Below are 23,924 nucleotides of genomic sequence, written 5' to 3' on the forward strand. Positions count from 1 at the left end.
ATATTGAAGCATGATTTTTATCGTTGTAAGCTGAGGCATTCGGGAATGAAATAATTTGCCTTCCCTTTAATAAATTCATAACAGTTTATCTCAAATAATACCAAACTTTGGAGGCCAATTTTCTTTGGTCAATTTCAGTTTTATTTTTTAGTCGAATCAGATTTAATCCTGACCTCTATCACGATACTGGGCTAATCAACTAACTGTAGAGTCACACTTGTAGATGTTTGGCTATGGCTAGCGCTTGCTAGTAAAACATATAAACCTATAATCTCTCCCATTTTCAAACAGGACTTCCGTGACCATGGTCTTCCACAGATCCCTTCTCCTTTAGGCAAAAAGAAGTTCCAAAGTCCGTACATTAATCCGATTGAACAGACTTTTAATATAAGTCATCTTCTATTTTCCGCGATTTTTTCAAACTCAGACTACCACGTGTTTCCATACATGCTTTGGAAACAATTAACACATAACCTATTGCGTTTCTTCATTTTAATAAGTATAATGATTTCTCACCAACCAATTTGTGTCTTAAACACCAAAGCCTGTATTATTTTATTTTATTTTATATTTATTGTTTATGCCATTATTTATTTAATGAATTTGCAAATTTATAGACCTTTTTATATTTAACACGGTTATTAAAGCATGAAAAATCTAACGTCGTTATTATTTTCCAACCTTTATTTATATATATATAAATTTACACACACATATACACTGCTGGCCAAAATCTTAAGGCCAATGGTCTTAAACTTTTGACCAGCTAGTATTTAGGCTAATTTCATAGTGTTTACATTTTCCCTATTAAATGCTAAAACAGTTTTGTTTTATTTCCCCTTTTCTTATTTTCATCTTTCGAAGCTCTACCCAAATAGATGGTTGAACCCAACAACGCAAAATGCATATTTTTTCTTTATGTTCATTGGCCTTAAGATTTTGATCAGCAGTGTATTATATTTATATAATTAAAATTTAAGTTGCAAGTTTTGGATTTTTATATTGTTCACTGGAAAACACTTATTAATTTGATTCGCAAGTGTTTATCCACCTATTGTTAATATAATGTACTAACCATACAATGAGTGTTAACGTTAGTGTTGAGTAAAGATCTATAAACTCTTGAGTTAAACATGATGAGGTGGAGAGAGAAAGAACAAGTTTTTATGTTTACTTTCATATTTGTAATTTTTGCGGTGTTTACAATCATTTTGTTCAACATAATATATCGTACCCAACCAACTCCATACATGGATGAAATATTCCATATTCCACAAACACAAAGTTATTGCAAAGGAAACTTCACGAAAGTAGGTCTAACTTCTAGGTCCTTAATTTTTAAAACAATATTAGTAATACTTACCAAGTTAACTTTTCATTTTGTACAGATTAAACCAAGGTCAAAAGTGTAATTTGTTTTCTGGATGATGAAAAATGTGTAAATTTTGTATGCTTTGATTCTCAGAAGGCTTTTGCCAAATTTTGCAAATGGATTTTGGGTGCCTTATCGGTATCAGTATATGGCATATTCCCCTTCTAAGAGAATTTTAAATCCTGCTAGAAGGTCACCGAGGAATGGTGGAAGTCTAGAAATAGGTTTTAAGGTTCATTGTACTCAAACTAGCATATGATTTTTTGTTCTTGGCTCCCTTTGGGATCTTTATGATCCCATGTTTGAAATAATGCTGGGATGCTGTTGAACTACACAACACAGAGAGGGGGAGATTTTATTCTAGTCTTATCAGTGCTATTAATAATATTGAATGCTACAGTAGATCACCTCTAGCTTTGTTTTCAAAAATAATAACTTAAAAGATCTATTTATCTCTGAGGTCATTCTGTTTCTGACTTTGTAAGAAACAAAAATTGACTTCAGAAAAATGCAAATATCATTGTACAATAACATAGTAAGCAAAACAGGCAAGTAGCTAGAAAATGTTCAGTTTCAACTATAGCATATATAAAATGGAAGGATCTGAATGTGCAATTCATGATAATGGGAAACCCACTCCAAGTAAAAAAAATAAAGGATTTAAAATGCATATCCATCAAACCCACCAGAGAAGTTCTTCTTTATATGACTTTCAGAATTTTTTGCTAAACAACTTTCCATGGTTAACACACACATTCATAATCAAAGATCAAAATTTATTGATTTGTGTTGATTAGATTTGGGGCTCTAAGCAAAATCACTTTTAAAATTATGGCCAGGTGGGTTAAGGCGTTCGACTCGTAGTCTGAAGGTTGCAGGTTTGAATCCCCATTGCACCAAACATGATTGCCCTTTTAGCTACGGGGGCATTATAATGGGTCGATCAATCCCACTATTCATTGGTAAAAGAGTAGCCCAAGAGTTGGCGGTGGGTGCTGATAACTAGCTGCCTTCCCTCTAGAGTAACACTGCAAATTAGGGATGGCTAGTGGAGATACCTCTCATGTAGCTTTGTGCAATATTCAAAAACAAACAAACAAACTTTTAAAATTTACATAGGAAACTACATGAAATACAATAGGTTTGGGAATTCTGTTAGTGATTTTTTTTTATTGCCAAAAATGTGTATTTTAAAATTATATAATTTTTTTTTCATGCACCCAAAACTTGAGTGAATGATGCTTAAGGAAGCACAGCAAAGATCTTTATGCTAGTAAAAGAAACATAACTAAAATTTAAAACTTACGTGCCTCGACTTAGCTTAACATATTTTCAATAAAATAAAACATCTAATTTCTCACTAGCTTGAGCACAGTGGGAAACATACAGGCCACGTGCTGTTTACACTATTTCTATAGGAAAGGCAGTTGGATTCCAATTTTGACACAAGGATTATGGCTTTAATGGATACAAAGTGAAGTACAATGACAATACTATAAAACTACAAAGATATTGACAATCTCAACTGATAAGTAATTTGTTACTTTCTGACCAATACTGTATTAAGTACAGAAGAAGAAATGGAATAATTCATTTTATTTAATATTTTTCATCTTTTTGTTTCACTGTAACTAGATAATTAGGGTGAAGAGAGAGAAACTGAATGAAAAAAAACATGGTATTAATTTGGGAGGTCTTAGAGGTTATGAAAACAACTTTATACTTATAGGGTTATAAAAAATGTTAAAGTTTTACTTCAGTTACCTACACTTACATTAATGCATAGTTTTTGATAAATAATGTACTTAATTTTTCTGACATGTGCTTACATTATGAATGTATTTATTTTATAATTTTTCTTTAATACAGTGGGACCCCAAGATTACTACACCTCCTGGTTTGTATTTATCTACTGTGGGAGTCCTAGTACCACTGACCCAATGGTTTGGATGGGAAGTGTGTGAAGTCTACTTTTTAAGATTGACTAATGTGTTCTTTGTATTTGGAAATTTCTACTTATTATACTGTCTGCTTTTAAATCTGCATCCTCAGGTAAAAAAAATATTAGATACAACTGAAGTTACGTACAAGAAATGTTTGCATAAAACCATAAATATTAATTTTATTTTCTCAACTCTTCTATAAATGGACATGAAATTTAAGCAATGACAGGAAGTCATGTATCCCAATTAAGTCACTAAAATCTTTAATAATTTAAACACCTATTTCAAAAACACTGAATTTCTCGAGTGCTTTAGTAAATACCATACAAGGATTTTAATAATATGTACTGCTGTGTATCAGTACTTAATGAAATACTTTTTTAATTTGCCTGTAATATAAATTTTGTGTCACGTATTATTAGTTTATTTTGCCTTTCAGATTTTATTAAATATATATTTTTAAATTCTTCAAGATCTGAAAGGAAGCTCACTTGAAATCATAGAACTTAAGGTAAGCTTACACAGCTTCAAGACAGGTTGAATGGGTGGCAAAAAAAGATGTTATATTATGGATTTAACATGGTAACAAATATACAATATTTGCAGAAGGTTTTGTCGTCATTACATACAAGTAGTTTAGCTAGTCACAGGAATGAAGCAATGTGAAGCAAAACAGTCACATGACTATAAATTACATAAGGCTTAATAAAGGTATGTTGCTGGTTCTTTTAAAATTAAGATGTTTTAATAGATACACTATGGTCCTGTTGAGTTGTAATAATTACATTATATGAAGACCAATGATTATGAGTGTCATAAAAACAGTTAGTAATTTGGCAATTAACTTGATTTGTAAACCTGATATAGAATATAAAAACCTACCACTATTCATATAGTGTCTTTTTATAATGTGGTGTTTTTGTTGTTTTTTCTCACTTCACAGTACTTTTCAAAATTATATAGTCGTAGGTGTTCATGTTTCTTTATTGTGTATTGAGTTTAAGATATATATATATTATCTTAAAAGTCTTGTCACAGTCATTCAAGAATGTATCAGTTATAAGTTTTTATATCATTTAGGTGAATTCTTATTGGCATTTTTGTTTGTTTACAGATTTCTGAAAGCAAGTTATTGCTGTCTTGCTTAAACCTTTCGATTTTTCCATTAACTTACTTCTTCGTATTTTTGTACTACACTGATGTTGGAAACCTTTTCTTTTTCCTTCTGATGTACACATTTCACCTTCAAGGACAAGACTTATTGGCAGCTTTGTTTGGTGTGATGGCAGTATTCTTTCGACAAACAAGCATAATCTGGGTGTTTTTTGTAAGTGTTGATCCGTTCATTATGTATTCTGTTTCATTTGAATAACTATTTTGCCATTTTAAAAATAAGTCTTGATGTGTCTAGTGCATTATTAGAAGAAGAAAGAATCTAATTGCTGTATTTCACTTTTAACAGTTGGTTTTGTCTTCAGCTGTAGGTGCATTCCCTTCTTCCCTTCTAATTTACTGATATCTGGAAGACTGGGATTTTTTATAAATTTGTTACGCGTGTATTTATACACGAAGTTGCATCTCTTCCCTTCACTTTGTGACGTGGTAGAAAGTTGGGGAAAAGTAGTTGATCAGTTAATGAATAAGTTATCTATAGAGAAACAACTTGATGGAACTGTGTTTTAATTTGAGACTGTGTTATAAATGTAATAATAACTCAGTGTTTCATATTTTTTCAGGGTTGATGTTGTATGTAAGCTACACCCGTTGCAAGTAATTCACTTACCATTAAGCACAAGTGAAACTAGTGTTTAATTTTATCTGTAGAAGTACATACACTGCTAAAAAGGTAACACAAATAACCACACAATATAGTTTTAATTAACGTGCGAATGTCACAGTGTTGTTTAAAACATGCATTTGCTTCGAACAGTACAATAAAATACCAGTTACACATCTCATGATGGATGAAATTTCACACTTTGTTTTCAGATGGCTGCAGAAAGTTCTGTGTACATAACAATGAAGAGGATTAAACTAGAGAAGAAATGTAACAGTCTTCAGTTTCTTAAGAAGTTCATCTCAACAGCTGCATCACTACCAGTCCATCACAAAAAACAATTCGTAAATTTGCTCATAGATATTCTAGATACTTGCGGAGGATACCTTCTCACAGCGGTAGGGTTTATTGTTTTTTTGTATCGTAACAAAGGCATTGCACTTGGTGACAGAGATGCCCATGTCTTATCCTTCAATGTCCCTCAAGTATGTTATTTCCTGGGCTTTGTCCTCGTATTCTGTAGCCCTTTTCTTTTGTCACTAGGAAAAGTCAAGAAATTTATTTCTTTATGTATTAAAGAATGGGTTCTCACTGCTGCAGTTGCAGCTGTTATGGTTCTGGTTTTAGAATATTTGGTTCAGATCCATCCCTATCTTCTAGCTGATAATCGACACTTGACCTTCTACGTGTGGCGGAGATTTCTTGGCCGAAATAGCCTGTTGAGTTGTGCTTTTATTCCTGCCTACATCTTCAGTGGCTGGACAATACTGCAGACATTACAACATAAAGATTCAGTTTGGCAGGTACTCTGTGTTATCTGTTTGTTTTTGTCAGTTGTACCTCAGAAATTATTAGAGTTCAGATATTTTATCATTCCTTATATTTTATTAAGACTAAATATCCAAGTAAACAGTTATATCCAGTTATTTTTGGAATTTTTAATTTATGTTTTTGTTAATGCCTTCACGTTAGTTTTGTTCCTGAATAAGCCTTTCTACTGGGAAGGACAATCAGAAATACAGCGAATAATGTGGTGAAACAAAGATTCTTCAATTTACACAATATTGTTTAGAAGTTTTTAAAATCCTGCCAGTCTACCTGTAAATGCAAAACATTAGTTATATACATATGTGTATATAGAGAATAAATACTTGGCTGTGACTTGTATGCAGTGTAAATCTACATGCAATTTATTGTTCTTATCTATATTGCCAGGAAGCTTTATATTTCTGTCTTGAAAGGCATATACTACTACTGTTTTGCAATAATACTGTAAAAAATAAAAAACTGAAAAATTACAGAAAGAAATAAAGTGTTCAACCTTAAGTATTTGATTTCTAAGGAAAAGAATGTTTCAAAAGTTAAAAATATTTTTATAATTTTATTTGGTAATCTATTGTAAGTTCACTATGATATTTAGAATGATATGTCATTCACAAATCAGTGTAATTTTTCTCAGTATTAAAACTGTTTATCATCCTTAAAATTTCATATATTTACTGATCAGAATTAAGGTATAATTCAGATGTCGTCTTGTACATACTATAAATACGCAAGTAGGTATTAGTTTTAATGTATGTTTACTCTTATCCAATATTTTGTATTATTGAGCTTCTTTTGCAATCTCAGATATTGATATCAGTTCTAATTTTCTATATAACTGTTGCACTTTATGTAATTTTTTAGAAAATTTAAATGCAGTGAAAGTGGTTTTCACAAGTAATTTCATTGAATTTTTAGGGTATAAACTTGACAGTTGTGTCTATTTTGATAGAAGTTTTGACCAACTTACTGTCTTTCAAGTTGATAAAGAACTGGTAACTTATTCTTGTCAAGTAAACCCAGTTAACTTTATAGGAAACATAGAAAAATTGAATATTTGTTTTTCTGTGTAATGTTTAATATTTACTCACTGAGAATGTGTACAGTAGAATGTTGAATATTTTAGTTTTCTGTTTCTCATAATTAAGAAGGGAGATTCTATTCCAAGTAATGGTTCCTCCAAGATTTTCTCAAGGTGTTGTGCACTTTGTAAATACACCTTCATAAAATGTCATTAACTTAAACAACTGTTTTTCATACTTCCATATTTACTACAGTTATTGTATAGATAACATAGTGTAGTGTATCACAGTTAATTTTCCAATGTTTGGTGTAAGAGAAGTTTGTCTTTCACAGTGTGCTTGTGAAGAGGTCACTGTTCAGCTTCATTTCTATGCTAATTTGTTTTTTAAAATTATTACTGATGGAGACTGGGAGTTGGTTTGTCGTGTTTTGCTTATTGATGTTCCGAAAAGATACATTCTGCTCCTAAATTACAGTATATTAGAAGCTGTTAATTATATAACATTAGCATAAGTAATGCGTTTCAACTACCAGTCAAACAAGTAGTTTGTATTTGATGTGCTATAGGAGTTTTGTGGTGTCATAGTCTTGGGTATATACAGTGATCAGAAGAAAAAAAGAATCAATTTTTATAATAAAATTACATAATATTGCCCTTTCTTAGAAATTAAGGTTTTATTTTATGAAGTCTAAAAAAATGTACATATTATACTGGAAAAGCCAATTTAACTTTGGAAGTCAGGGGGTCAAATTCAAAAGAAGAAACTGGCTACGTTAAGAAGTTTTGCTTATATCTTGAAAGAAAACTGCTCTAGAACTAGATGTTCTTGGCTGCTTCCACTAAATACAAATTCAGGAACTTTATACACACACAGCCATTTTGTTTTTTATACAGAATTGTCTCACTTGACATTTTTGAATGAAAGACATTGAAGAGTAACACAAAAAGAAAATGGTTTAAACATACATTTCATCTGAGTGGCTGAAGAGTAGTTGCTACTTATCAGCATATAGTTTCAGTTTTCAAATTAATGTTTGCTTTCTTTATTAGCTTTAAAAAAGAGAAATGTTTTAAACCTCTTAATATTAAAGTTTATTCTCGAAATTTGTTTTTTTGTTCCAGTGCTACTTAATAGTGTTACTTAAATATGAGCCCTGTGTGCTGCAGGACTCAATGTTAAAAACTTTTGTCACTTTTGTAATTTTAATTGAGAATAAAATGCTTTAGGGACATACAATGTTGATAAAATGAATAAATCAGTAAAACATTCACTTAAGCATCAACTATAAACACACTGATAAGCCAGCATATAAATGTGCATACAGAGTTTTTTTAAGAAGTGCAAATGAAAATTAGAAATGTTTACAAAATGTATATTACATTAAAACATGGTGTAAAGTGAAATGAAACAAAGTTTTGTTCTCAGACACTTCTTAATGTTATTTACTTCAACTAAGCCTGGTGGTTAGGGATACTTGATTCACAATCTGTAGGTCTTGAGTTTGAATGCTGTTGCTCAATATGCTTGCCCTTTCAGGTGCAGGGGTGTTATAATGTTATGGATAGTCCTCCATTTTGTTAGTAAAAAGTTGGCTATGGGTAATGTTGACTAGATGTCTTCCATCTAGTAGATCATTTCAAAATTAGGAACAGTTAGTGGAGATAACCTTCAAGTACTTTTGCACAAACTTCAGTTAAAGGAACAGTAATGAAAGTAAAATTAACATACAAAGTTTCATGTTCACACCAAGAAGGTGTAATGTTTAAAAATTTTCAAAAGAAAACTAAACTTTGGATTAAGAGAGATACTGCATCTATCAGGAAAAAACTCTTAATTATACTTACATACTTCTGTAGTTTATTATATGAATTATCGGCTTTAAATTTGAAATATTTTCTCCCATAAATTTGTAAAAATGTTTGTTTATGGCATGCTTAAGGTTTTCATAATGTTCCAACTTTATCTGACCATACATCATTGTAACATGTTCTATCACTGAGTGGATTCTTTTGCTAAAAACAGCACAAGATGCAATAATTTATTCTTTCACATCCACTACAATCACCTGCCAAAGTTATGGACTTAAGTTCAATGTAAACTCAAATTACTGTAGGGCTAAATACACTAATAACATTTAACAAAAACTTCCTAAATTGATGAATTATAATGGTAGTCTAAACTACTAAATACCATTAACTCACTCAACAACACACTTAATACTTCACTGACCTAACTGCTTACTTGTGTTTATAACTAAAGTACCTGTGTCTAGATAATAGTCATTTTCTCATTCTTAAGAACAAGCATCTTGTGAGTAATATCTAAATTAAAAATGTAGTATATAATGTGTAGTAATTGGTAATTTAAAATTAAGATCATATTTTTTTTCAAAAGGTATATTTTACCAATAACACAAAAAATCTAGCCTCTGTTTTTCACATGGGTAGAGATAAAACATTTGGTATATTTGTTACAAAAGAAAAAAAAATTGTTGCTTGCACTTTCCATACTAAAAGTCATTGAGCCATTCTCATTTGTTCCTCTAAGTTCTAATTGGTGTTTATTATAAAACTATTCTTACTCCATTAGTTAAATCTTTTACAATGAAGTTGTTTTATATAAGGTGGCAGTGTAGTCACTCCCTTACAATTTATCTGAAGTTTTACATTAAATTGTTTTGGTTTTTGTAAATTTTGCACAAAGCTACTCGAGGGATATCTGTGTTAGCCGTCCCTAATTTAGCAGTGTAAGACTAGAGGGAAGGCAGCTAGTCATCACCACCCACCACCAACACTTGGGCTACTCATTTACCAACAAATAGTGGGATTGACCATCACATTATAACACACCCATGGCTGAAAGAACAGGGATGCAAACCCACGACCCTCAGGTGATGAGTCGCACGCTTGGTCATGCCAGGCCACTTTACATTAAATCAATTTATTTTTATAATGAAACCCCCTTCAGCACTTAAATTTATGGTATTCATGAGGTTTTTGTTTCCTTCATTGTTTTTCAAAAGTGGTTAACTTCTAACAGTTAAGAGTATTAAGTTTCAATTGAACTTTTTTTTCTTTCAAAAATAGTGCAATTTAAGTATACATATAATTGTCACAATTTTAAGTCTGTAATGAGACAAAGTAGCATAGTCATCACAATGTTAACTATCAAAATGGAATTGAAATAGTACTTGTGTTTAAGCAGCCTAAAATATTCATCTCTGAGCTAGGTTTCATGTTTTAACAGTTTTAATTGCAAAATAAGCTCCGAGATGAATGTTCTAGGCTGCAACAAATATCGGTAAAACAGAATAACTTATAAGTACAATAAGTTATTTTTGTCATGCTCAAACTTTCAAAGCAAAACATAAGACTGTAAACAAAATATAGATGCAATATTTTATTTCATTAAAATATTTGTTGTGAACTAAATTCATTATTGAAGTACAGTTGTTAACTTATACTTCCATGAACAAAGATACTGTTAGAACATATTTCATAATCAGTTACAGAATACTTTTGGAAGTGGATATTGGTTGGTAATCTCAGAATTTCAAAGGTGATATGATGGTGTTACACTGGATTCAAATCTACAAGATTCCACAAAAAGAGTATACTGTCTCTTAGTATGTATAGTGGGTAGCAGACTGCCTCTAACTGGCTACTTTCCCTTTGGTTTGCAGTTCAAAACTCAAGTCAGCAACAGGTAGACTTTGTAGCTTTGCCATAAATACTGATTCACATGGGACTAAGCTGAAATTAACTGGTTGGATATCTTGCTTAAGAAACTGTCTTAAAACATTGCAGGTAAAAATATAAAATTAAAAAATCCTAGATTAACCATCTTTGAACAGGTTTGATTAAATTAACTGACCCTGCATTTGTGCATAACTTTCACTATATTTTGTAATTTATGAAGTATGTCTTCAAAGAAGTTGGCAAGTTTTTTTGTGAACAATACAAGTCTAATGTACACATTTTTGTTAAATTAAATATTGATCTACAATTTCAAAAGCCTCAACCAAGTCAGTCTGAGGGAAAGGTGATTTTTATGCTAAGAAAAGAAAACATCTAGAACATTAAAACGTTTTCTTTTATTAAAAATATAGAATTGGTTGATTTTCAGAAAGTACTTGATGAGAAGGCAGATAACAGACTTGTAAAACAAAATCTAGAAGTTAGTTACTTTATTGGATGGAAAAAAGGAAGGTTGTCACAAATGGAGTTTACTCAAACAGGATTAACATCAGAAATGGGGAACCTCAGGGCTCAGTCTTACAACTTTTGCTTTTTTGTAATTTATATCAATGATAGACATGAAGGAATGAGCAATAGATTTCTTAAATATGTCAGTGATATTAAGGTCTTGGGTGGTCTTGGCTGTGAGAATTCTGCTGCTGTTTTACAAAATGATTTAGATCATTTAGCGAGTTGGACAAATACGTGGTAAATGGGTTTTAAATAATAAATACAAGATAATGTAGGGTTATTACAATTTGGATGGAATGGTCAATCAGTCTCTCAAGCCCTCAATGCAGTGTGGTTATGCTAGTGGTAAGGCAGATAAGATTTAAGACTTGTATAGATGTATACAAGTAAACAAAGAGGTTTTGATTTCATTGTATAGGTCACTGGTTAGACCACATTTGAAGTAGAGTGTTCAGTTTTGGGCTCCTTACCTTAAGGACATTGAATTTTCTTTTGGGGAAAAAAAAATCTTGTATAACAACCCAGGTATCATTTAGTTGACTTTTCCAACAATTCAGTTAGAGGGAACCAAACTGAAGTGTTTTAAGATTGTTAATGTAATTAACAGTGCTGATGCATCATTTTTTCTGATACTTAATGGTGAGAATGGTAGGTCTAGGGAACCACCATAACTTTTGATAGGAGTTAGTTAATAACTATAAGGGGTGCCTTTCAGGGCTTTTTGGTTGTTTTAACTTAGAAGATGTGACAACCTATGTGGACCAGTAGGCCCCTTCTTTTTTCTAAACATGTTTTTTACAATTTCATATTAGTATACTTTCTTGAAACTTAGTCTTCCAGAAATGTTAAAAGTTAACTACTCTGAGAAAGAAGTGTTCCATTGTCCAAGTGTGAAACATTACATAGGGTTAATCAAGGAAAAAAAAATGTATCATTGCATGAAGGCTTACAATATAAGACTCACTATACGAAGGGTTTTCTACGCAGTAGTAAACTGATTGTATTTAATATAGTTTGTTGGGCATTGGTGAATTTTGAAATTTCCATGAAATGGAAAGACATTAAAATATCCAGAATATAAAGGAGGAAAACGATTTTTCTTAATTTTAAAAATTCTATAAAAACTTTTTGTAAAATGTTTAGCATTCTATAATTTTTAAAAGTCCTGCAAGTAACTAGTGCATTAATAATTTTAATAACTCACTCATCATGTGTAAAAGAAAAAAAATGTTTAGATATCATGCAATGTATTTTTAAATAAAGGTGTATCCTCTTCACAAATTATAGATAATCTAAAGCTAATGTTTTTCAGATAGTTGTTTATCATACATGGCTCTGTAAAATAGAAAAATATAATTTTAAAACAATTTAAGATGTGTTTAGAGAGGAAAAAGGAGTTAATATGTCTTTAAATCAGGTTATTGATAAACAGATACTAAAGTGATTTCTTATTTTCATGTCTCTGATTCACATGGAAGTTACTGTTACCTCTATTATTAAATATAACTTAAAGCTTACATACATCCTGCATCATTTTTAGTTGCATATAGGTGTGATGGGTTAGAGGGGATACATTCAGTATTAACAACACTATGCACAAAATACAATAATTTCCACACTAATGAATACCTTCAAGTTGTTTTTTTTTCAGTTAGGACTTAATCTAAGTATTAAGTCATTGTTGGAAAATTTTATACACGCTTTAAGTTTCTAGTTAAGAAGAAATACACAGTAAGCAACAAAATGAGAAATTTCCATTTTTAATGATCTATAATAGTTTGGTTCAGCCATGATCTTTAATTATGTAGGTAAAAACAAATTTACTTTGGTCTAACTTTCATAGTACAATCTTAAAAGTTAATGATGCAGAAAGTCATCAGGAAAACAAAGAAATTTACAAAGAATGAAATATATCTGTTTCCAGAGTAACCTGAATAACACACTGCCACTTATCTTAAGCCTTAATACACAGGTTTTAAATACAATTATTTAATGTTTAATAAGAGCTAGGATAAGTAAATGTTTTATCCCTTTCTCCTAAAAGATTTCTAATTATGTTCATTTTGCATGCTTTGTCATTATATCCCCCTACATTCGTAGTCTTTGCATGTTGTTCAATTTTATTTTTAAGTGACTGTTGGTCCAAATCAACATTTGATGTCCAAGACTTGGCCAACTGCGTGGACTAGTGGTGCCTCCAGTTGTCAAACTTTCATTTATCAACCACAGAGCACAAGTTTTTGAAGAACAAATATGCTACAACTTAAATCTTGAAGGCCTCTTATGAAACAACTTCTTGAAATGAAAAATAGCTCATATTAAACACCATCCTACATCCTCAACGTTATTTTCTGACCTATTATTTTATAATTAAATACCTACAATCTTGCTGAACTAACTCATGCATCATATAATTGCAAAACTATTCTGCAATAACCAAATAAGAAAAAAAAATTCAAACCTTTTATACATGTGTTTCAACCACATAATTGTTCAAGACCAGAATATATAGTTATTATCTTTACGAACTAACATGCAGCGTACCTGCTGTCCTACGTAGACAAGTCAACTATTTCTCAGTTAACCAAATTCAAATGAAATTAATAAACTTTGACTAGACAAAATTGTAAATTTCCTCTTGAAAATAATATTAAGTGCACGTTCTGTACAGTCTGTTCTTTTTTCTGATAACTGCAAGATCATCTTCAGATTCTTGTTGAAGTCTGTGAATGACATCTTGGTAATTATTCAGTGCTTCATTGTTTCTCTTCAACTCACTTTCCAGACCTAGAAGAGACAAATTTTGTTAGATATTGTAAGTGCAGAACACAATATACAATAAAAATTATGTAATTCAGGGATAAGCTAAGCACCCAGTTAGGTTACCTCCACAACTATGGATTTGGTACAAGGGAGGTACAGATCTTGTGATAAATTAAATTACTACCAATTTTTCAATTTAAGTGTTATTACAAAGCTGAAATATATGGATAATTGTCTTAAATCAAGGAAACCTTGTTAAGAATAAAATAATCTTGAAAATATGCTAAAAATTAAAATACCCAACTAGCAGAATGGAACATAAGAAACAAAGACCAGACTTCACAAGCATGTCTGGGTTCTTTCACAACACAACTCTTCTCACACCAACAAGAGAGGAGTAACTGTCTATAGCTGACCAATCACAATGTCCTAATACAAAAAGTAAAGTAAGATACAAGTACCTGACCTAGTTCTGCTGTATATTTGTACTTTTCACAAGTTAAAAACTATTTTCTTGCTTAAACTCATTAAACCCTTGCTTTCAAAAATAGGAAGAACTTTTAAATCTCTTCTAGTAGCCATAAGCATTATTAAGCCTCAAATCAATCATCTCCACTTTAATATTTTGCAGCAAACCAGACCCAAACACACACTCAATTTAATGTCCTCGTCAATACATATTTTGATGCATATAATATATCAAATTGACTATAGAAAGGTAAATAATATACAATTCTAAATAAATATTTTTATTGCTATAGCTTTTAAAATATTAAGGCATACTAAGCTATATTTAGTGTACTGTTAGGCCAAAAAGATAACCAAATATCACCTCAGGAATATTTTTCAATTAATCATTTTGATTTTTCACAGTATACCTCCACAGTCGTCACCTGTTTACTGGGAAAGCAAATGTTGCTTACTTGACAACTCGTGATAATTCCTTGTTGCAAAGTCAGCTAGTTCAATAGCCTTTTTCTTCAGATTTTCTTTAAGATTTCTCTTCTCATTAAGAGCTAATTCTTTCTGAATCAAAAGGTTTTCTGCTGTGTTGCATTCTTCCTCTAAAAGTTGTGCATCCTGTGAATACATTTTGAAACAAAGAATACCCAACCCAATAATCATGTTATAAAAACAAGGAAGTGTGGAAAAAATAAAGTTTACTATCAAGTGTGTAACTACTTGAAAATATAATATCACAGAAGTACTGGTTAAATAGTTGTTTTTTTTAATGTTGTGACACTTTAATTTCGTTTTTCTTAACCTTATCATTTACCATCTTCTGACACATTACTCATGAGCATTTGTTTGTTTTTTTTAAATTTCGCACAAAGCTACTTGAGGGCTATCTGCACTAGCCGTCCCTAATTAAGCAGTGTAAGACTAAAGGGAAGGCAACTAGTTATCACCACCCACCACAAACTTTTGGGATACTTTTTTTTTTTTTTTACTAACGAATAGTGGGATTGACAGTCACATTATAAATCCCCCACGGCTGAAAGGGGAGCATGTTTGTTGCTGCTGGGATTCAAACTTGCGACCCTCAGATTAGGAGTCAAACACCTTAACCCACCTGGCCGTGCTGGGCTACTCATGAGTGACCATTCCTCTTGCAAAATGTATAAATTACATGGAGTATTTTTCCTGTCCCTCAAGAAGGGTTTCAAAACTGGAACAGTTCATTTATTTAAAACCAGAGCATTTTAAAATTAAATTTAAAAGGAACTGAACTTAGATCTGAGGTACTACCAATTTTAAATGAGTTATGCTTAAAATAATCAAATTTATTTAAAAACTGGTCTACTGTCACATTGATTTAAGTTCAATTCTTTTTAGGCTTTATTCAAATCAATACATTTCTTTGTGAATTAAACAAAAGAACAATTGTAACTACAACTCTTGGAAATAACTTCAGCTGTTACACACATGCAGGGGGAATAAATTATTTGTCACATTTTTTTTTTAAATATGTACTACTTATTTTAATAGTTTTTTTTAGAAGCAACAGAACAAGTAGTGTGTAAAAGTTGCATAGAAAAAAAAGTTACTGAAAACAGAAATGATAAAACTTGGCCTAACCACAAATATATGCACAAACTGCACATACAAAAAAATATATAGATTTTATAGCAAAGATTCATAATTAAGATGGCACACCAACTTTAATTTTTTTTTTTTTAATTTCAAACAATATTTTCACTGTAGAAACCTCTTTGGGTCATGTGAATCTAACATAAGATACAAAACTAGCCAATAGATTTTAAAAAGGAATTTTTAATAAATTCATAACATCTGAAAATAATATAAATTTACATTTTCTGCTTTTCCTGCCAGTTCTGGAACATGTTCCACTTCTTCTATAGCTTTGTTTAAGAAATATTCATTTGTTAAGTAGCGTTTGTGGAGTTCATCACTTTTTTCTGTCAAGATTTCAACAATCTTTTCCAAGTTTACACTTAGGGCCTTTACTTCTTGAGTTTGGTCCTCGATCTACAAATTAAATACAATGTAAGAAAACTTAGTTTCATACAACAAAATAAACAAGAAGTTTGGAAGAAAAGAATACAGTTAATAGTACACGAATTACACACTAGAAAAATTAACAACATATCAAGTTCCAATATACAAGTTGGATACATTACAAAAGAAAGATTTTTGTGATAACTATCTAACTCCAAAATATCTAAGCATACTTATAATTGCATATCTATTAAACTAAATCTAATAAACTCACTAAAGGTTACAGGTCAGAAAAATATAGTATAAAATCAGTTTTTTTACTTATCTTAAAAAAAATTCAGTTGATTCAATTATAATATCCAAAGCCTTTAAAGGTCAATAATTAATATATAGAAGTTTGTCAGTTAATTAAAAGTGGGTTATATTTCTCTCCAATAATATTTTTAAATTCATTAAAATATCTATCGTGCAACTGTCACACTACCTCTGCAAGGACATTCTCCGTAGTTGAGATGTATCCCTTGTCTTCAGTGATAAATGTTGCAACACTTTCTTGCAAATCATTGGCTTCGTCGAGTACTTTTGTTTTAGCTACTTCTAAGATGGTATCAGTGGTATTTCTGAATGAAATATGTTTATTAAAGAGATGACAATACTAAACTATTCTAAAACCCATAGTTTCACAAACCTCTTGTTTCATGGCTGGCTTTAGAGGAGCAAAATGTAAAAATAATTCAGCAGTTCCCCACTACTTAGTTTTTCTAGCACAAGTAATAGCAAGATACCCATTTACTTGTACAAACTTGGTGCCAGTGCTATGTTCGGCTTAACTCTGTGCTTAATGAAATTTACCATTAAATGCATTCTAACTTGTATCTAAAAAACTTGTATTTGCAAGTAATATTAAGATAAATAATAATAAAAGGAACAATAGTTTTAGCAAATTTTTAATGACTTGTTTCTCTTAAACATAAATACATATTTTAATACAAGTGTTTAAATTTTTTTCAGAAACCTAATAGAACATGGTATTTCAGCATTAAGAACAGATGTGATAAGATCTAACATTTGCCCAAAAGTTTTGTCCTGCATACTGAATCACAAGTGTTTTTCCACCTTCTAACTTAGGTGGAGTCACTAATGTACCTCTAAATCAGTGGTTCCCAACTAGGGGTGAGAGATAACATTTGTTTTGGCCACCTTCACCTTTATTCTTAAATAATTACTGTGAAGGGTGCAAAAACAAAATTTTTTAGGAGTGTGGGGCACAAAAAAGGTTGGGAACCACTGCTCTAAATGTTTAAGATTTGCATGGGTTAATATGTTCTAATATCTCTTCATAGTGACAATGAGAATTTAATAATTAGACCAAAAGAGTTAAACTTGCTCTCTTCTACTTAAGTATTTAAATAAATTGTTTTTTGTAAACATTCAAAAAGTAAAAAGGGTGTAAGAGTAAGTGAAATAGTAAATGTTTATTTCAGATTTGCAAACCTCACTTGTGTGTGAGTACACATCCTTTTCAAAACCCACAATATAATTACAATAAAAACTGCTTTCTTAGGCTAAGTAAAAGAAGCAAAGGTTTTCTATGATGACAAGAAACCCACTTAAAGTAAAAATGTATCTTAAGAAGGCTGAAACATTGTTATCTGCTTTTAGTAAGTGTTAATACCCATACCAGCTGTCTTGAGATACAGAAAAAGGTTTTCTTGATAAAATCTTAAACCATAACCATTTCTTAAGAATAAACAAGCTTTGACTGAAATTGTTTTAAAGTGAAACCGACCACTTACTTAGCTTTGAGTGCTCTTCTCAGTAGTTCTGATCCTTTACTGTCATTAGGTTTAGAAATAAAAGTCACATCAATGTTGCTTAAATTTTCACCCATCCAATTGATTTCATCAGCCAGTTCCTCAGTTTTCTCTGGGTCAAGTGACATTTTTACGTTGAGACACTGAAATTATTTAATACATTGTAGTTCACAACTAGTTCAATAAGTCTAATTAGGTTATAGAAAATTATATTAGGACATACAATATATGGATTGGTTATCTCTTAAGTAGGTGGATGTAGCTATGTGTAGTTCATCAGATAAAAACATCGTACCTTATCAGTTTGTGTATTTGTTCATTTATTTTTGCACAAAGTTGTGCTAGCCATTCTTAAGTTTGAAGAGATCGACTAGAGGCAAGGCACCTAATGAATATAACTCACTACTAACTCTTGGGCTACTCTTTACCAACAAATGAAGTGATTCAAGAAATTATAACCATCCCTACAACTGAAAGACTGAGCATATACAGTGATGTAATGTGATCCTGAGACCCACAATATGAGAGTCAAGGACTCTGATCACCAAGCTATTTATATGTGAAAGGCTATTACTAGACATACTGAAAAATGAAAGTTATACAGTGAGAGCCCACCACTATCATAGTAAAATTACACATACATATAAATAAAAAAAAGTGAATTGTGACAATTCAACAGTAAAATAGTTTATACCAGACTGTTTGCAAGTTAGAGATTTGATCCCAACATTTACAAAACATAAATAGCAGTTAGAAAATACTCTAAAATGAAATATTAATAAAATAACTAAACCTAACCAGTTTCAGCAAAACCTAAGTAAGAGACACACTGCCTAGTACAATAACCTTACAGAAACTACATCCAAAAGACACTAAATAATTATAGCTAGCATAGCTTCACAGCAATAATCAAACATGAACAAAGAAAAATGTACAACATAAATTGTTGACCTCGAGTGCAATTCATACCTAGCACAAAAACACACAGACATGGTAAAGAATTCCAAAGGACACCCTAGGTCAAAGGGCAGGGATGGAAGAAGCAACAGGTTTGATTTTTTCCCCTTTTTTTATTAAAAAAAAAAGAGAAAAGAAGATGTTCAGAGGAAGGAAAGCATTTATAGTCATTTTCAGTTTAGTAACAGCTTTTTTCTTATCCTGATAAAAGGCTCAGTCCGTTAACCTAAAAGAAACCACACTTTACTGCCAAAGAACATCATCTACCAATAACATTCAGAGTTGAGGGAACTGAATGAACTTACACAAAAGAGTAGAAGTGTTCATGTTCAGGTAGATACTTTATATTTAACTACCTTACAGTGGTCAAGTGAGATTTGTTAAGCCTTCTTCAACAACTGCACAGAAAATGACTATATAGCTGAAGAACCAGACCTTGTATAGTGCACAATATGCATCTTGTGGAAGGTTTTTGACTGGAGGTAGATTATTAGGTTTTATTCTCTCAGTTTAGAAACTAGTTCAAAATGGACAAAGTTGTGGATAATTCAGATTCTTCCTATTGAAAAGAGTTTGAATTTCAACAAAATTTAGAAAAGTACTGTATCAGAATCCACACTCCACAATGTCTTCCTGAATCACTAACTGGGTGTTGATAGAACCCAAACGTTTAAATATACATCTTTTCTGTTAGTTTTAAGCAAAATACAGGTTTTAACTGTGACCAGCAGAGAGCAAGTTTAAATGTTAACAAAAAGAAAGACTTTTTATGGTAACCGTGTAAATCAAAGTTATTATAAATTTTATAGACACAGTGACATAATTACACCTATCATTACTATTCACTTGTTTACTATTTATTTACTTGGTGGGTTTTTAGTATGACTTAACAGTAAATAATCTGATACGTCATTCTTTATATTAATATACAGTATATTTTGTTACTTTAAATGAATAGCTCTTGAAGATGAAGCAGGAATTTTTTAACAGTTTTGTTTGTTTGTTTGTTTTAAACTATGGTTAATAATTAAAGTAAAATACAAGTGTTATTTTATAACTAACTTCACCTATTCTGAGAACGAGCAAGCATAAGTACATACATACACCATTTGTTAGAATGACTAATACTTAAGGGCAGTGATGATAAAGGGCTTAGCCTAATATGCTTAAAAAGATATAACTTTGTAAGTTAAACCTTTATATTAATGCTGTTCTACACATCATAGTTGTATTAGAAATACAAAGTTGCTGTGGGTAAAATAAACATTTCCACAGTACATGCTTGACTCACAAACACTAAGTGAACTGATCAGTTGCTAGGTAATAACAAAATTAAATTGCCTGAAGCCAAACTATAAAAAAGAGACAATGATAATTATTTCAGTTTTGATAAAACAAGTCAATCATATTCTTAAGAACAGTACCAAAGAAAATTTACTTCTACTTTCACAATTAAAGTTAAGTAATACCTCAGATGATGTGAGCTTCACCTCCTCCAATATAGCTCTGGTACCTGTAAGCTGTGCTCTATCACTATTAAACAAGTTCTCAATGTGAATCAGCAGACCTTCCACCTCTGGAGTATCCTCAGTTTGAAATCTAGCATTCTTAGCCAGTTCATAGGCCTCTCTGGCTACTTTCAATGTTTCAGAGAATCCATTCAAGTTCCCTAACTAAAATAGAATATCTTCTGTTTACCAAACTCAGATTAAAAAAATGCAAGAAAAACAATACCATTGATTTATCCATTATATTCATATTTGCTAGAAGTATTATTAAAAAATGTATTACTATATAAAAAGGCTACAAAGGGCTGGCTACTAAATTGAAGAACCAAACAAAATAGGAAAGTAAGTGGACATATCACTTAATCCAACTAACAACCACATGATAAACTGAGCCATCATGACTTTGCATGAAATCTCTACATTACTGATTTCACATTTAATCTACCAAAAGCTTAGTGTTTAAATAGAATTGCATCTTTCATCATTGTACCTTTCTTTTAGTTAACTTTAGAATACTACTCAACTATTTTACTGTAGAGTAACATTTATGATTAGAAATTCTGGTTGTACTTGTTCTGACAGTGAGAAAGGCAGTAATGTATTTCATTCTTCACAAAGACTCCCTAAAGACACCAACTGTATAGTGTACAAAGCACTGAGTATTCTACATTTTACACACCTGCAGTTCATCTGTTATTTCACCCTGCATTTGAGTTTGTTTTTTTTTAAAGAAATTACTTTTTTCTGTAAAGAAAACTAATTCAAGGGGTAATAACATCATTTATCCTAGAATTATAATAGTTTTTCTTTTAATTTTGCATAGAATATTAATAAAATAGGTAACCAAAGGTTGTGAAGTCTACTTTGTTCTATCAAATAATTATGAAGTTATAGTTTCTGCTATGACTAGGTAGGCACTAGGCCAGACATGGGGGAACCTTTTTACACTGGAAGGCTACATTTCATTTAACCCAGACTTCTATTAGGCCTTATGTTGATAATTTATCACATACATTAAAATGTTATATTTGTATCCATATATTAACTAATTTTGATTAAAGCTAGTTATACGAGATTTTTAAACAAATTAAAAACTCGGAAAAGACATTTATTTGTTTGAAAAAGTTGACAATAGAACTAATAAGGGTGGAAAACTTACAACAAACCATTTAATAACTTGTTTGTTGCAGGATAGGAGTTGCATGTTTGGTTCCAATATCATTGACCATAGCTTTAATTTGTTCTCCAGGTGAATACCTGTCACCTGAGATCTCAAATGCAGTTTAATTTCTATTGTAAATAAAAATGTTGATTCACAACAGTTGGTTGTACCAAAACAAGACAGCAATTGACAAGCATGTTGATGTAGATGTGGGTATTCATTCAATAGCATTTTTCTATACTTTAATGGGATCCTACTTAGCATCAAATTGAGAGTTCAGAACATTATCTTCCAAGAGCCCAATCAATTCCATCTATAAATCATCAGATGTTTTGAAGACATCAACCAGGAGTGGTTGGAAAGCTAGTTTTAGTGAGAGATCATGTTTCTTGTATTCTTCAATCAAGAAGTCTTGAACAGCTGTGTATCCTTTCATGTCACATTTCCTTAATGATTTGATTGTATCCTGTTCATTAATTTCTTTGTTAGTTCAGGAAAGTGTTCAGCTGAAAATTCTGATCAGGTAAGGAGAGTTTTGAAAAAGGTCAATTTTTTTCCAAAATGCCACACACGTATATACAGATTTAGTTTTTACCTGGCAAAAAAATATTCAGATCATTTTGCTTGGACATATAAAAAAATGCAGCATGTATGCAAAAATTCTCTTTTGACAATTCACATGGTTGATTTAGTTCCTCAAAAAAAGCTTTTGAATTTTTGTTTTGCAAAAATAAAAGTTTGACAAGTATTTGTCCTTGTGATAACCAGTGCATTTTAGAATGATATGGCAGATCCACACTGAATGTTTCATCATGAAGATGAAGCATATTGTGAAATTGGTGATGACGTGATGTATTTGCTTGAATGTGGTTTCATTGTGTTTTTTTTTTTACATCAACAGAATCTACTATTTCAAGTGACACATGAAAAAGTTATCACAGCATCCAGATCTGGCAATTCTGTTTGTAGTAATGATGCAAATCCTTCACATTTCCCTCTCGTAGAAGGTACACTGTCTGTGCATACACTTGCTAACTTACATTAAATCAGTTTTGCTTCATGGCTTTTTTTTTTTTTTTATTTTTAAATACACTGAAAATGTCAGTTCCATGCATCCTTGCCATAAGGGTACCCAAAGTCAATTATAACATGAATAAAAAAACAACATTTGAGGACAGTCTGTGATGTCAGTGGATTCATCCAAGGAAATAAAATAATAAATATCTTATAATTTTCACATCACTAACCTTTTCTTACCAGTGCACATACTATGTGCAAGTTGAATCACTGATTTCCTGATCCTAACATCATTTTGAATACTTGCTGCTGCTGTTTTGCATCTTTCATTTTCTTAAGTGTAGACCTTCAGGATTCTCCTTCAAATACAGCATATTTGTGTCCTTACTAGTTACATAATGCCAATACATGTTGTATATCCTGTTGCAATTACAGAGCAAACACATCATTTATCTGTCACAGCAACAACAAAGTATTGCAATTCCCATTCTTCATTGAATACGATGTTTTTTTCCTATTTTTTGACATGAATGGGTTACCACTAAATGTTTCAGAAAATGGTACACAAATTAATTGAAGATTCAGTATTAAACACAAAAATCACTGGAAAACGGTGGCACTATCTCAGAAAGGTCATCAAATGACAGCAAGAGGAGTTGATTTCTGCTAAGTAAGGCCACTTCACCAATTACTGCGTTACTCCTGACACATTACAGCCAATGTACATGAATGTTTGGCATTACCCTATGAAAAAAGGCAGATTTAGTATTTTTGGACAAACACACAAAAGGTCACAACTAGTACCCTAAAAGGCTGCAGGTTCCCAACCCCTGCATGATTAGGCCTTTTGAAAAAAAGATGATAAATGAAAATAAGAAATTTCTTCTTTGGCTATTTGCCAGTTTAACTTTGTGACATTTTAGATAGCTGAAAAGTGGCATATACAAAGATACGGAAACTATGCTAAGTAGCTCTTCACATCTATCTTCTGATACTCTGCAGAGAAGAAACTCCAGATGATATGTGTTACTTTAACAAAAAAATCAGTGCCATACCTACTAAAAGTGCTAGCACACTTCATTTATTTCAGCCATTA

General features: G+C 31.3%; 1 protein-coding gene and 1 pseudogene across 2 annotated transcripts in view; one reads left to right on the forward strand and one right to left on the reverse strand.

Moving 5' to 3' along the window:
• The first annotated feature begins 1,055 nt into the window (after window positions 1–1,055).
• On the forward strand, window positions 1,056–8,170 carry Alg10 (alpha-1,2-glucosyltransferase Alg10). The gene is made up of 4 exons (XM_076513877.1): window positions 1,056–1,310; window positions 3,242–3,424; window positions 4,430–4,642; window positions 5,305–8,170. The coding sequence occupies exons 1-4, from the start codon at window positions 1,134–1,136 to the stop codon at window positions 6,127–6,129; spliced, it is 1,398 nt and encodes a 465-aa protein (XP_076369992.1). The 5' UTR covers window positions 1,056–1,133; the 3' UTR covers window positions 6,130–8,170.
• Window positions 8,171–12,404: 4,234 nt separating this feature from the next.
• LOC143257803 (laminin subunit beta-1-like) overlaps window positions 12,405–23,924 on the reverse strand; it is a 56,183-nt pseudogene continuing 44,663 nt past the window's right edge. The window contains exons 27-32 of the transcript XR_013031999.1: window positions 20,611–20,814; window positions 18,167–18,327; window positions 16,855–16,990; window positions 16,224–16,400; window positions 14,834–14,990; window positions 12,405–13,934 (exon numbers count right to left, since the gene is read on the reverse strand). The product of XR_013031999.1 is annotated as a laminin subunit beta-1-like (transcript). The remainder of the gene's footprint in view (window positions 13,935–14,833; window positions 14,991–16,223; window positions 16,401–16,854; window positions 16,991–18,166; window positions 18,328–20,610; window positions 20,815–23,924) is intronic.

This window comes from Tachypleus tridentatus, chromosome 7 (assembly GCF_004210375.1).
Source record: "Tachypleus tridentatus isolate NWPU-2018 chromosome 7, ASM421037v1, whole genome shotgun sequence".
Classification (NCBI taxonomy): domain Eukaryota; kingdom Metazoa; phylum Arthropoda; class Merostomata; order Xiphosura; family Limulidae; genus Tachypleus; species Tachypleus tridentatus.

Coding starts and splice junctions, on each gene's coding strand:
- Alg10 (XM_076513877.1), top strand. CDS start 1,134: ATGATGAGGTGGAGAGAGAAAGAACAAGTTTTTATGTTTACTTTCATA. Junction 1,311..3,241: donor GCAAAGGAAACTTCACGAAA/GTAGGTCTAACT, acceptor TCTTTAATACAG/TGGGACCCCAAGATTACTAC. Junction 3,425..4,429: donor TTTTAAATCTGCATCCTCAG/GTAAAAAAAATA, acceptor GTTTGTTTACAG/ATTTCTGAAAGCAAGTTATT.